The sequence below is a fragment of the Thermothelomyces thermophilus genome, chromosome 2 (genome assembly GCF_000226095.1).
Source record: "Thermothelomyces thermophilus ATCC 42464 chromosome 2, complete sequence".
NCBI classification, from domain to species: Eukaryota; Fungi; Ascomycota; class Sordariomycetes; order Sordariales; family Chaetomiaceae; genus Thermothelomyces; species Thermothelomyces thermophilus.
The window spans coordinates 2,027,134-2,040,496 of NC_016473.1; the positions used below are offsets into that span (position 1 = coordinate 2,027,134).

At 57.9% G+C, this 13,363-nt stretch overlaps 5 protein-coding genes across 5 annotated transcripts; 2 read left to right on the forward strand and 3 right to left on the reverse strand.

The window, feature by feature from the left end:
* Window positions 1-554: 554 nt before the first annotated feature.
* MYCTH_2059249 (uncharacterized protein) lies at window positions 555-2,416 on the forward strand (the record flags this gene model as incomplete). The annotated part of the gene is made up of 4 exons (XM_003661482.1): window positions 555-802; window positions 928-1,092; window positions 1,206-1,607; window positions 1,723-2,416. The coding sequence occupies 4 exons, from the start codon at window positions 555-557 to the stop codon at window positions 2,414-2,416; spliced, it is 1,509 nt and encodes a 502-aa protein (XP_003661530.1).
* A 1,158-nt stretch (window positions 2,417-3,574) lies between these two features.
* MYCTH_2301032 (uncharacterized protein) lies at window positions 3,575-4,237 on the reverse strand. Its single transcript, XM_003661483.1, has 2 exons — window positions 3,712-4,237; window positions 3,575-3,630 (listed from the first exon to the last, which is right to left on the reverse strand). Exons 1-2 carry the CDS (start codon window positions 4,136-4,138, stop codon window positions 3,599-3,601), a joined length of 459 nt encoding a protein of 152 aa, XP_003661531.1. The 5' UTR covers window positions 4,139-4,237; the 3' UTR covers window positions 3,575-3,598.
* A 133-nt stretch (window positions 4,238-4,370) lies between these two features.
* MYCTH_2125251 (uncharacterized protein) lies at window positions 4,371-5,079 on the reverse strand (the record flags this gene model as incomplete). The annotated part of the gene is made up of 3 exons (XM_003661484.1): window positions 4,371-4,381; window positions 4,440-4,962; window positions 5,020-5,079. The coding sequence occupies 3 exons, from the start codon at window positions 5,077-5,079 to the stop codon at window positions 4,371-4,373; spliced, it is 594 nt and encodes a 197-aa protein (XP_003661532.1).
* A 1,672-nt stretch (window positions 5,080-6,751) lies between these two features.
* Window positions 6,752-10,189, forward strand: MYCTH_2301035 (uncharacterized protein). The gene is made up of 3 exons (XM_003661485.1): window positions 6,752-8,406; window positions 8,456-8,612; window positions 8,668-10,189. Exons 1-3 carry the CDS (start codon window positions 6,891-6,893, stop codon window positions 10,046-10,048), a joined length of 3,054 nt encoding a protein of 1,017 aa, XP_003661533.1. The 5' UTR covers window positions 6,752-6,890; the 3' UTR covers window positions 10,049-10,189.
* An 89-nt stretch (window positions 10,190-10,278) lies between these two features.
* MYCTH_79373 (uncharacterized protein) lies at window positions 10,279-12,983 on the reverse strand. The gene is made up of 3 exons (XM_003661486.1): window positions 12,279-12,983; window positions 10,810-12,225; window positions 10,279-10,737 (listed from the first exon to the last, which is right to left on the reverse strand). Exons 1-3 carry the CDS (start codon window positions 12,772-12,774, stop codon window positions 10,529-10,531), a joined length of 2,121 nt encoding a protein of 706 aa, XP_003661534.1. The 5' UTR covers window positions 12,775-12,983; the 3' UTR covers window positions 10,279-10,528.
* Between the last annotated feature and the right edge of the window lie 380 nt (window positions 12,984-13,363).

Below are 13,363 nucleotides of genomic sequence, written 5' to 3' on the forward strand. Positions count from 1 at the left end.
GGTGAACCTGTCTTTTTGAGGTTCTAGCGCAGCATCTCACGTCGAGCGGAGAGTGACTTGGTTTTTCTCGGATACCTATTCAGGGTCGAGGAGAGTTGTACCACTGGCAAACTCCGGTGCAGGAGCCATGGAAGAGCGGCTAATGCGGTCTTTCTTCGACAAGATAGACGTCCCAAAGTCGTCGTGTTCCAGATCACTCTTATGTCCTGAATATGTACGTATATGCCCGCGCCCTTCACTTGAATGTCACCTGGTCCCATGGTCCTTGTCCCCATGTCGCCGCGGGGGTGGGTCCTGAACTGGTTCTTCAAGGTAATTACTCACGTTCGCCGATTCGGGAGCTGAGCAAAATATTGGAGCAAAATATTGCCCCTTTGCCTCTCTTTCCCGTTCTCTCGTTTTCCGTAACTGAAACTGGGAGTGTTGGATTACCGCTCCCTCCAGAAAGGTTTGTTCGCTTCAGACCTTGAACTTGGGTCTGGTCTGGTTGTCAGTTTGTGGACTTTTTTCTCTTCCTTTTTGTCTTTTCGCGAAACGGAAGGAATTTCCCCACAATGACTACAGACAGCAAGTTGGAGGAGAGAGGACCGGGCAGCGACCCAGAACCAGGCGCCGACCACGGCGCCGGTCCCGATGTGCGCGCCGGCCGGTGGGCTGGCCTCAAGAACATCCTCCACAAGGCCGTCAAGTTTGGGCGGGTCGAGGTCCGCGGCATCACTCCGATTCCTGTCAAGGAGCGGACCGTCGAGAAGACGGTCAACGTCTTTACTCTGTGGTGGTCCATGAATACGAATATCCTGGGGTGAGTGCTCTGGCATTCGGAGTGGTAACCGTATCAAGACGTTTTTCCGGGGGGGGGGGGGGGGGGGGACAAGAAAAAAAAAAAAAAAAAGACAAGAAAAATCACAGCTGACATGTTGTACTTAGCATCACCTTCGGCATGCTTGCCCCGGCGTACGGGCTCAACCTCAGGAATAGCGCCCTGGTCATCCTGTTCTTCACCTTGTTGACCACTCTTCTCCCGGCCTATCTGTCCACCTTGGGTCCCAAGATTGGCATGCGCCAGATGCTGCAGGCGCGGTACAGCTTTGGGTAGGCCACTCAGCACAACCATTAACATTCCTCTTCCCCTCCCCCCCCCTTTTTTTTTTTTCCCCTCCTCCTGACGGCCGTGGACGCCCTCGTTAATGAATGTTTCCTTGCAGCCGCTATCTTGTGTCAGTTCCGGTGCTGCTCAACCTCGCCACCCTGACCGGCTTCTGTGTCATCATGGCCGTCGTCGGCGGGCAGTGTCTCTCGTCCGTGGCCGACGGGAACCTCAGCGTGACGGTGGGCATCGTCATCACGGCCATCCTGACGCTGGGCATCTCCTTCTGCGGGTTCACCGTCCTGCACAACTACGAGCGCTACGCCTGGATCCCCGCCATCATCTCCATCGTCGTCGCCGTGGGCACCGGCGGCAAGGAGCTCCGGAACCAGGTCACCTACGACGCGCCCCCCTCGGCCGCGTCGGTGCTGTCGTTCGGCATGATCGTGGCCTCGTACATGGTCCCCTGGGCCTGCCTGTCTTCGGACTTCACGACCTACCTCAAGCCGGACACCTCTTCGTACGCCAGCCCCTCCCTTCCTCCTCCTCTTCTTTTGTTCCCTCTTATACTTTGTCCTTACAACAACTTGTTGCATGGCTAACGCGCGTGTACGTACGGGTTTCACGCACGGCAGCACCAAGATATTCACCTACTCCTACCTCGGCCTCGCGGTGCCGACGATCCTCCTCATGACGCTGGGGTCGGCGATCGGCAACGCCATTCCCAACGTGCCGCGCTGGCAGGCAGCGTACGACCAGACGCTGGTGGGCGGGGTGCTGGCGGCCATGCTGGCGCCGGCGGGGGGGTTCGGCAAGTTCCTCGTCGTGCTGCTCTCCTTCTCGCTGCTGGGCAACCTGGCGGCGACATCGTACAGCGTGACGCTCAACCTGCAGCTGCTGCTGCCGGCGCTGGTCCGGGTGCCGCGCTACGTCTTCTCGGTCGTCTTCGCGGCCGTCGTCATCCCGGTGGCCATCCGCGCGGCCGGCGACTTCTTCGTCAACCTCGAGAACTTTGTCGCCCTCATCGGCTACTGGAGCTCCGCCTTCCTGGCCATCGTGCTGGTCGAGCACTTTGCCTTCCGCGGCGGCGACTGTGCCGCCTACGACGCCGACGCCTGGAACGACGCGAGGCGGCTGCCCTGGGGCGCGGCGGCGCTCGCGGCCGGCGCGCTGAGCTTCGGCCTCGTCGTGCCGAGCATGGCGCAGGTCTGGTGGACGGGGCCGATTGCCGAGACGACGGGCGACATTGGCTTCGAGCTGGCGTTTTTCGTCTCGGCCCTGCTGTATTTGCCCCTGAGGTGGCTCGAGAAGCGCTGGACGGGGAGGTAATTTACTTAACAGAAGGGAGGCAGTAATTAAGTGGAAGGGTCACACAAGAAGAAACAAAAAAAAAAAAAAAAAGAAGAGAGAGAAAACAAAATGCGAGACAAGAAAGGAATGGCGTTTGAAAATAATAGATGGCTCAAGACAAGAGGAGGGATACGCGTGTTCGTTGAGGGAGAGAGATACCCCTTGGAGATAGATGATCAAATCAACGTTCCAAATGCGCCTACAGCTTCGTATCCCGAACATTCACGAATGCAGCACGCCCGGCAACCGGCCATTTTCCACACGTCACAACATGTCGAGACTCCCCAAGAACCCCATAACCCAAAAACGTCGTCCTCCCCTCCGTCCTCGTCGCCGTGGCCCACACTCGAGTCCAAGCAGCCGCCCAGAGAGGGCTCAAATCGCCGGCTTCAAAAGGCCAAGGTACTCATTCTTCGCAGCGCCGAACGACACCTTCCGCTAATTGTTGCAGGAACACGACCGCAGGGCATCCAGTCGCGCAAAGGCGCAACCAAGCGTGCCGAGTCCAATTATATATGCCCGTCTACGATCAGGGAGACGTCGTCGACAGGTATGCCATCAATCCTTTACATTGTACGGAGTAGTGATTTACGAGCTAAGGAGGGTCAACAGGATCCACCTGCGCTACAGAACAGAGGTCGCAAGCGCAAGCAACCGATCGAAAACGCAGTCGAGCCCAGGGTAGACGGGTATGTCAACACGAGAAAAGTACAGTTTCGTCTGCAGGGCCTGTCATTATCGATGGTACAGTTTTGTTTTACTTCCAATTCAAATCAGCAGCCCAGGTAGTTTTGCTTTGCGTCCAACTCCTCTGGGGACTACGTGCATCCCAAACTCTGGTGCTGCGTCTAAGACTTCGCATCGTCTTCTACCGTTTCTTCCTCCCTTTCAACAATCCGCCTGTTGGAAGTCCAACAGCCACATATCCACGGTATCACGCTACTTGAGGAGCTTACAGAGACAGTTTTGCAGCTTGTGGGAGCTGCGGAGAGTGCTATGGTTGATCGAGGTTCTGGATGATGATGCCTGGTTCAAAGAGCTGATGGGCCTCGGCCTGGACCCTGAACGACCCAGCTTGCTAAGCTACTGGTTACCCCTGAAATGCCTCTCCTGACCGCCTTCCAATTTAATACCTCCACTTGTTCCACCTGCACTAGCTTCTTACGGCTGAGCAGGATGGAACACGTCGGCCCCTACTCCGTAGTTATTATTTAAGTACGTTAATTAGTATAGATCTAAGGATGCCAATGATATAGAAGACTTGGTTGAATTACATTTGACATTCTTGTTAAACCTTGTGTTTCTGTATGTTTGGTCGCTAATGGTAATGTTCTTGTTGAGCTCTGTATTCTTGGCTGTTTCGTCGGCGAGTTTCTTCTCCTCCCAATATTGCTTGAGGTTCGCTCGTCGGATTGCTAGCCAGGTCTCTACCGTCATGCCGGGGGGTATCCGAACCCCCTGCCTACCACTCGGAAGACGCGAAGCCTGGTCTTGGTTGGCTTGGTCGCTAGTGGCGGTGTCCTTGTTGAGCTCCGGGTTTTCGGCGGCTTGGTCGCCGAGCTTCTTGTCCTCCCGAAATTGCCTGTCGCGCGCTTGTCGGGCGGCTTCCGTTATTCCAGGAGGGATCGGAACATCCTTCCTCTCATTCGCGGGATAGGAAGCCCGGACGTTGTTGGCTTGGCCGCTAGCAGTGGTGTCCATAGCGAAAAAAAGAAAGTTCTTTTGTTAATGTGCAATGAAAGTAGAGCTGAAGGCAAGCAGCAGGAGTTGACTTGGTCCAGGCGCCAATGTGGAGACAGTGATGACTGCGTTGGGCTGGGAGAAGATGGAAGAAACAGTGGAGAATGGAGGATCACTTACGTCATCCGTCTTATCGTTATCGTAATCTACCACCTGCTTTGCCGCAAATTTCCACTATTGCAATCGGGCTGCGCTACAGCGATGCTAAAGAAAGAGACATCCATTTCTGGCTTTGTGTTGGCTCTTTCCCAACCTCTAAAACCCGCTTTTGGCTCCTTGAGCGCCTCCTTCTCAGGGGAAGTCGCCACCCTGTCTACCGTCACGCGCTTGAGGACCGCGTCGTCAAGTGGCCATTCCTCAAAGTTTGAGAGGAGCTTCAACTGTCTCCTCTCCCAACGTGGACCTCCCTGAAGATTGCTGGCTAGGAGGGTTACGCTGACTTCGACGTCGCGTTGGGGGGTTGGGTTGTTGTTCTTTGAGCCTGTGGTGACCGAGAACTGGTGCACTGCAGACGTGTCTGCCGCTTGGGCACTGTTTTTGTGAGTTGCAGTGGTCGAAGTGCTTATGCTTATCTTGCGGCGCTTGCGCGGTAGCTGGGTGAAATCATCCCGGCCTTGATCTGTGACGCCGTCGTCAATAGGACTGCGGTCCTCTCCATCATGGGTACCGCGACGTTGGCAACGGCCAATATTGTGCTGAAGTTTGGCTTGGTCTTGACTGGCGGATAGCTTCACGGATGGCTGGACGGACGGCTCGGCATCAGCCAGCTCACGGTCGTTGTTGCTCTCATCGTCCGACAACGTTGGTCCCTGTTCCGCTCTCCTCTATCGTCTGGAGCCGACGGATGTGACGGTGATCTGGTCCGCCGTGGTAATCATGGGACAGAGAGCAGCAGCGGCCATCGGACTTCTGACGTGTTTTATCCCATTGACTGGAGGCAGCCCTGTGTGAACTCTGGGCCCGATGGTGAGAGTACTAATATAGGCCGGACTGTAGCAGACTGCGTGCTGCAGTGTTGTATGCGCTCTGGTTGGCGAGCCTGGCACGCTTAGCTTGTGAGCGACGCCGCATCGCCTGCCATGAAAATGGGTACCGGCTATCCCACTCGTCGTTTGGGAGGCAACATGGTTTGAGACGATATACGCTGGGCACGGCGGGGATGGCCGCCAAACGCGTACAAGGACAGGCCGTTCCTTATTCACAGAATTCTGCGCACCCGAAAAGTGCGAGGGAAGCGTCAAAAGCGTCAATATCTTGTTGAGTGGGTGGGGTATGCAAAGTCGACATGGCAGGACGGGAAGACTCTCCCGAATTCCTTGATTCGGGATTTCTACAGACAGAAGAGGAGCAGTCACCGCACCATCTAGGCGCTATCAATACCAAACATTTCTAGTGTACAGTACACAATGATTCGTCAACCCTTTCGCGGTCTAAACCGCCCGCGCTGTAGGGAACGCACCGTGGCTCACGATGCCGGCTTAGACCCCGCTGGATGCTGCATTTCGGGTGCAGCGAACGAGTTTTCGTCTACGAGGGCAACTCTAGATCGAGGTCGCCCTGAAGAGAGCTGAGCGAGTCTAGCTCGGCGAAAACAGGAATATACTGTTGGGTATTGACGTTGTAGTACAGTACATACAAACAAGGTATGTATGTATGTACATACAGTACTGTGAGGGACAGAGTACGGAGGTCGGCTTCAAAAGATATTGCAGCCCTGTGCCAAGGCTTGGCATATGACAACGTGCGAAGTGTACCGATGATCCTATTTGTACTGTAATTTCTATAGTTTAGTGATCTCACCCGTACATCTAGGGTATATTCCTACCTAACCTTTCACCCGAGTCTACCAAGTCTTCCAGATCCAGTAGTTGTGATACTTTCAGAGCGTTTTGATCTCCGTAGTGCCTTCTATACAATGGCTGCGGCGCCTACCAAGTCTACGCCCACCAAGTCTATCCCGACCGGAAGAAGCTGACAGTATGGAGGATCGACTTCGATTGGGAGAACTTCTGTATCTACTACGTGGAAGTTAGCAATAGACTTGTAAGTAGTTAATCTAGGAGAAAGCGACGTAACTGCTAGTAAATAGAGCTACTTTGACTATCTTGTAAATAGCGAATTGAATGCTGTTTGGAACGCTCAAAATAGCCCAGTTTTGAACCAGTTTTGACCTGCTGGTAAGTTGGTAAGTCTGGGAGGGCTGTAGAGGATAGGGAGTACGGATTACTAAGTTGCCTAGTGGTTCGTTGGCTCGCCCGAAGAAAAGCGGGGCGGGTGGTTAGGGGGGGCACGAGTAAGTCTTGGCTGACTATACTGTATATGGAAGTCTTGGCAGTCTGGGCACTGTAATATCTTTTGAAGCCAACCTCCGTACTTTCCATCTAATTAGTTGAACTGCTAAAATGGAATGGGCCGTGCGGGCAAGCGCGGGAGCTTGGCGTACTTACTGTGTAATGTCGGCCGGAGCAGCGCAAGCCAAGCGGCCCCGATCAGGTTGCGTCCAATCACTACAAGCAGCTTGAATGCTGCAACGCCCAAGTCGGAATCGTTTGACGCTATAGCCTTGCCTTGCTTCTTCGCGTCCTTTGCGAAACCCGAAAAATAGAACAACGATGAGCTCCTCCGCCACCCCGCCGATACTCCAAAGAAACCGATAGAGCTGCACCCGTCCTTTATCCATTTTTTTTTTTTTTTTGCGACCGAGGCCGCGGCAATGGCCCTCTCGCTTTCCCCGGCCAAGCTCGTGCTCCTGGCCGTGCACTACGCCGTCCACGGTGACGTCGACAGCCTGACCGCTCTCGCCGCCCGCCACGGCGCCGTCTTGAAGAAGGACCTGCTGCTGCGCATCCTGCTCACATACCTACCCGAGACGCTCCCCTCCAGCCGCTACACCGATTTTGTCCGCCAGCTCGACGAGCGCGGCCTGTTTCCGGACACGGTCCCCGTCGAGGTCGACTGCAGCCCCGTCGAGCATCTTGCCGAGGACGATGCGGTGAAGAAGGTCAGGAGGCTCCGATTGCTTCCTCTGGCGCTCCCGGACGCTCCCGAGAGCGCTCCCGAGGATGCGCTCACGCTGTTCCTGCTGCGCCGGTCGTACAAGGTGGACGAGGAGGCCGGCTTGCTCGACGAGCTCCCAGCGCTGCTGCTGCCTTTCATGGACCACTCGCCATGCGTCCGTACGCTGCTGGTTTCCACAATCCTGCCACTATTGAGGAGGAACTGCGAATACTACCCCCAGGAGCCGATCCCGTTCACCCTTCAAGGCTTCCAGCACCTGCCAGACCGTGTGGCCGTGAGCTCGCTCCTCTCGCGGTCTGGCAGCCACGACGCCGACATTTCCCTGGTTGGCCGGGACCTGAGGGGGTTGGTTGGCCCGTGGTTGTCCGGGGAGAAGAGGTGGAAGCAAGGGACACAAGGGACACATGGTGCCGACTCATCGAGGAGCGCAGCCGAGGCGGACGACGATCTCTGCCCCGGGTGGGACGAGGTCCTCCGCTGGCTTATGACGAAGGCGTCGAAGAGCTGGAGAGTCGCCGTCAGCGCGATTCAGCAATGGGATGGCCCGGGAGATGCGGACCTTGGTGGCTGGGGCTCCGTCGAGTTCAGCGATAGCCAACGAGAATACTTGGAGGAGAGCTATGCCCGGGCGGCACTAGCATCCGCCTATCTAATCCCGGAAGCATCCCTGGAGGCTCTGGACGGCGCCTACACCATCGCTGCCAGGGTTGCTAACCTCCGTGCCCTCGATCCCGTCTCGCCTCTCGCCTCAGCCCTCGCCGTGTTGCCACCACTTACAGAACAGATTTCCGACGACATCTTGTCCCTCAAGAACACGGCCCAGATGCGCAACGACCTGCTTTCTCCGTCCAACCCGTTAACGTCACCAACCGACTCCTCCCTGGCTTTTCTGCAGGCCCTCGCTCTAAGCGCTCATATCCTCACCAAAGCTGGCTGTCCCTGCACGATACGGAGAGCCGGCGAGCTCGCGCTGCTCCGGGACGAGAGAGAGCAAAAGGCCGAAGCAGGCAAGCTTATCTACGCTATCAGTAGCACCGGGCCCAAGACGGACGATAGGTTCTGGATAAAGGCCAGGAATGAGATCCTGTGGCTCCGAGACTGGGGCGCGGAGGATGGCTGGTCCCCTGAGGAAGCCGCCTGCGGCGTCTTCGGCCAGGTCAAGAAGGACTTCTTGGAGGTTGAGATTCTGAAGGCACTACTCTCCAATACTCGTAAGTTTCGCCTGCCGCTCTGGAGGGGAATCGGTGCTGACCAGCCCAGGATACACGCTCGCGCGGTCAATATATGAAGACGCACCGGACCAACCCCTGGACCGGGGCCTCTTGCAAGACACCATATACGCGACTGCAATGACTGCTTACGACAACGCCTCCAATCCCAATCGCACTCGCGGCGGGCTCAAGAAGTGCGATGAGATGTATGTTTCTCGGAAGCCAGGACGTCGTGTATTCCTCGAACTCACAAATTTGCAGAATTAAAGCATTTCCTAAGACTATCCAGCAATCCGACCCTCGAGCAAAGCGGATCGAGGCCCTCCTCCAAGCTACCCACTCTCTAAGCGGCTACCGCCTTGTCCTCAAACAAGGCGAGCCTTTCACTCCCGTCGTGCTCCGCGTTCATGACGATCCTGTCTCCATCATCTCCAAGATTCTCGAGCAGAACCCAAGAAGCTATACCCAACTCCATGATCTCCTCACCCTTGGCACCCACATGGTCGACGCTGGGCTCACCACCAAAACGCCCCTGACGTCGGAAAAGGACGTTGCCCGCCACCGCCTCTCGACCGAGCGTCGCATCACAGCCATGTGCATCAACGCGGCCCTTGCAGAAGACGACTTTGAGACCGCCTATTCCTACGTCGTCAACCGCATCGCCCCCGCAACTACCCCGAACAGCAGCAGCAGCAGTAGTAGTAATAACGCGACATGGGGCGACGACTATTCTTGGAAAGCCGCCCTCCAGGCAGGCAAGTATCGCCGCGGCCACAGCAGCAGCAGCAGCACCACCACCACCACCACCACCCACCACCAGCGAACGCTCCCAAGCGGCGTAGGCAGCGGCGGCGGTCTCTTCAGCAGCGCCAACGCCGACGTGCGCCACCTCGAGCAGCGCATCGAGTGCCTCGCCACCGCCCTCCGCGTCGCGCCCCCGCACACCCTGCAGGAGATCGTCAACGCGTTCCGCCGCGCCGAGGAGGAGCTCGACGTCCTGGTACGCGAGGAGCAGGAGAGGGAGGACGAGTGGGACGCCCGCGGCGACCAACTCGGCAGCGGCGCCACCACCACCACCACCACCACCCTGCCGGGCCTGTTCGGTCGCCCCTCCCCCGCCTCCGCCGCCGGCGCCGGCGCGGGTCGTGCCGGCCATCACCTGGAGGCGAAGCGTAGTCGGCCGAGCAGGACCGCCGCCGCCGCCGCCGCCGCCGCCGGGGACGAGGATGCCGCGCCCATGTCGCTGTTCGACCTGAGCCGCGCCAGCGTGCTGTCGGCCCAGCGGAACCTGTCGGCGCTGTCGGCCCTGCACCGGTCAACCGGCCTCGGAGCGCGCTTGGCCAGCGTCGGGAGCGGTCTAGGCGGCGGAAGAAGAGGAGGAGGAGGAGGAGGGGGCGGAGGAGGAGCAGGGAGAAAAGCGAGCGAGGGCAGGGGGGATGGTGCTAGTGATGCCGGTGATGGGAGGAGTAGCATGGACATGCCGCCGCTCTCGGCCACGGGGTCGACCACCTCGGCGGGGAGCGCCGACGAGGAGAAGAGGGTGCGCAAGAGAGATCAGCTGAGGGAGGCGGCCATGGGGACACTGGTGTCGGGGGTCGGGTGGCTGGTAGGGGCGCCGCCGCCCTCGCAGTTGAGAGATTAAGTTGTGTTGTGTGTATCAGACACGGTGTGTGTGCTTCTGATGCAGCAGTGGACAGGTCGTATAGGACCAAGCTCTGCCTGCCTACGCAATATATACCCCTCGATGGCAATGCATAATAAGACTTAAATGTCTTCTTCTTTCTCAAGTGACCTGTTTCTCGTTGAAATGTTGGATTGTAACACGGACTCTTGCGCTACGGTAAGAGAGGGAGGGAGGGAGTACGCGTGTGTCAAGATAACTCATCTTCTCTTGTTCTCCAACCGACATCTAACCTAAGCCTGGGCAGTAAGTATGTAAACCATCCGGTACTGAACCGCAGCACCTCCCAAACTCCATCCCATTGCTAATCCCTTGCCCATTCCTGTGTAAGAATACAATACAGTATCATCCCCCCCAACCCGTCTATGCGGCTCGACTTCCTCAGAAAACAAGATAAAGCTACCCTTATCAAGCTTGGCCTTCGTCGCTCCCGCTCAAAGATTAGGAGTCTGAATCGTCTGAGTCCCCATCTGCACCGAGCGGCGTCTTGTCGACGTCATCCAACTCCTCCTCACCCTCGCCCTCACCCTCGCCTTCGCCTTCAGCTTCGCCTTCATTCTCGCCTTCACCCTCATCTGCGTCGCCTTCTCCTAGACCCAGCAGCTCCTTTTCCATCTCGTCGAGCTCGTCGGCGTCGTCCGTGGGCGTGTCTCCGTTCGTATCGGCTCGGTGCGAGCCGTTAGCCTGGCCGCGGCTGGTGCTGCTCTGCGCACGGCGGGCACGCGCGGCGACCTCGTTCTCGTCCTCCGTCTCGGCGGGGTCGACCATCTCCTTGGAAGGCGAGTTGCCACCGTCGCCCTCGCCCTCCTCCATCTCGTCGTCGTCGGCGTGGCGAGCGCCGTTGACCTTGGGCCGCTTGATCGGCGGGATGACTCCCAACTTGGGGCCGACATGGGTTTCCCAGCGGTCCAGTCGGCGCACGGCGCGGCGAAGTGCTGCAGCGTATGAGCTGACCTGCTCGCCAAAGTCGTCCCGCTCGTCTTTGAGCTGCGCTAGGCCGCCGTAGCCCCGCTCCCGCATGTGCTTGTTGCTGTCGCCATTTGTCACAGACGACCCGTGCTTACCGGAGGTATAAATCTCGTCGTCCTCACTGTCCTCGAAGGGGTCCTGCATCTGGGAGAGCCGCGGGAGGGCGCGGAGGATAGCTCCCTCGGTGCGGCGACGCTTACGCGACTCGTGGTAGCTGCGGCGCACGCCTCGGTCGAGTATGTATTCGACACGCTGGGCGCGGTTGCGCTCGACGGCGAGTTGGTGGGCAGTTGGCGGGCGGGGTTTGCGCGCCACCACACCTTCGGCCGCCTTGTCGGCCGCGGGTGACGAGCCGTCGAAGACCTGATATTTGAGCGAGTGCGGCCCTCGTCGGCCGATGCTGCCAAAGATGCCACTTTGCCGGCCGAAGCCGCGTGGTGGTGGGGTCGACCTCACGCTATCGAGGTCGCTCTCATTCTTGGATGGCCGGATGCGTGGGAGAATGCCCGTCGTAGGGCCGACCTCGTCGCCGGCTGGGAAACCGCGTCCACCACGGCCGCCCCGCTTGCTCTGGGTCTCGGCCATGAACTGCTGGTCCGCCTCAATGATCTTGGCGCGCATCTTCTGTTTGGCGTATCCGAACTCAATCTCCTCCGGAGTGTCGACGTTCTCCTGCGCCTCCTCCTCCTCGGTGAGAGCCTTCAGGCGGGGAACGCCCTGATTTGCGACACCGACGCCGTAATCGACACCGGGGCCAAACGGGTTCTCTTCGCAGCCTTCCTCGGTGAAGTCGGACTCTAGATAGAACCACATGAGCCAGAGAAAGGCGCGAGCACGGCTCTCGCTGCTGTAGTTTGTCTTCATGATGAGGTCGTGAAACTCCTGACCCGGAGGAAAGTGCAGCTCTGCGATCTTGGCGGCGGACTGGCAGATGAGGAACAACAGATTGACCGGATTGGTACGCGGGACGTTCATTGCCTTGATCTCATCCAGCGACCCCGGTTCGGGCCGGTCATCGGAGCCTCCCTTCAGAATGGACTTCAGTCTAGGGGCATCTTGCAGCTGCTTGTAGGCGTGCGGATCCTGGCGGGCTTGCAGGGACGGGATCGCATGGTAGGTGCGCAGCTGAGCACGCATTTCGGGAAAGACTGGACGGCGGTCAGCATCGGCTCACTTGGCAGAACAAAGCCAGGCAGCAGAAAGAAGAAAAAGGCAGACGCACAGTTGAGTGTGGTGTTCATGCGGCCAATGTTAACCAGGAGGCAGACCATGGCCATCCCCTTCGCGGCGTCGCGGTCACTAAGCAGCTTGTCGCGAAGGACCTTGCTGGTCTTGCTACTCCGGGACATGGTGTCGATGTAGAGGTCGGCAAAGCACTGAAGGCCAATCTTGTCCTTCTCGTAGCTGTTGGTGAAGACCTTTTGTTCATTGTCGAAGACGGCTTTGAGGAAGTCGTACTGAATGTCCTTTCGCCAGAGCGGTTCGCCGTCTTCTTTCTTGAGATGTCGAATCTTGCCGATGGGGTTGCTGTTGGGTCCGCCTCCATCGTCGCGACCGCGCTTCTTGCCGCGAGGCTGCCTCTCGGAAGGCTCTGGCGTCGCCATCATCCTCGTGTCATCGTCTTCGGTGACGGCGGTCATGAAGGATTTTTCGACGGGTGCGGGCGAACTAGGCGGTTCCATGTCGGACATCAAGGCCGCCGAGCTTGGGGTGGCCATGGCGAGAGGGATATACCCCGAACGGGGTCAGAATGTGAAGGGCGGTTGGTCGGGTGGTCGGGTGGTCGGGTGATCGGGTGGTCGGGTCTGTACTGATTGGCGATTTGGCGATTTCCCGCGGCACACTGATGTTCATCAAGGACAGGTGTGCCTGAACGAGGCGCACGGGGTGCACGGAATGCGCGAACGACCAAACAATTTCAAGCCTGGCGCCGTTGGGAAAACGACGATGAAGAAAGATAAAAGAATTGAAAAGAGGAAAAAAAGGAGTGAATTGCCACCGGGATGATGCGAACTTGGGGTGGCTGGTTTTGCGTTAAAACTAAGTGGGCGAGGAGGAATTTGGGGATGGAGAGGCGCGGATGCCTGCCGCAGCTTGGCTCGCAGTCGCCGAAGGCATCGCGTTTGGGGAGCTGTCGCCAGGCTGATCAAATTATCCCCGTTTGGCGATCAGGACTTACTTGCAGGTGACGTGGGAGCGCGCAAGGGCCACCCAGTTGGTTCGTCAATCCAGTTGGCGGGCTGGATATGGTACACTAGTCAGCGTATGCTGCCCAAGGGTATAAGCTCTAAGTGAGGGGTTGCATTT

Bases quoted from the DNA above. Each gene is read 5' to 3' on its own strand.
- MYCTH_2301035 (XM_003661485.1), top strand. From the start codon at position 6,891: ATGGCCCTCTCGCTTTCCCCGGCCAAGCTCGTGCTCCTGGCCGTGCAC. The intron at 8,407-8,455 runs GTAAGTTTCGCC...TGACCAGCCCAG, and splicing joins GGCACTACTCTCCAATACTC to GATACACGCTCGCGCGGTCA. The intron at 8,613-8,667 runs GTATGTTTCTCG...ACAAATTTGCAG, and splicing joins CTCAAGAAGTGCGATGAGAT to AATTAAAGCATTTCCTAAGA.
- MYCTH_79373 (XM_003661486.1), bottom strand. From the start codon at position 12,774: ATGGCCACCCCAAGCTCGGCGGCCTTGATGTCCGACATGGAACCGCCT. The intron at 12,226-12,278 runs GTGCGTCTGCCT...CTGCCAAGTGAG, and splicing joins CATGAACACCACACTCAACT to CCGATGCTGACCGCCGTCCA. The intron at 10,738-10,809 runs GTGCCCGCCGTG...ATACGAACGGAG, and splicing joins CGAGAACGAGGTCGCCGCGC to ACACGCCCACGGACGACGCC.
- MYCTH_2301032 (XM_003661483.1), bottom strand. From the start codon at position 4,138: ATGGACACCACTGCTAGCGGCCAAGCCAACAACGTCCGGGCTTCCTAT. The intron at 3,631-3,711 runs GTAATTCAACCA...ACTACGGAGTAG, and splicing joins GTTTAACAAGAATGTCAAAT to GGGCCGACGTGTTCCATCCT.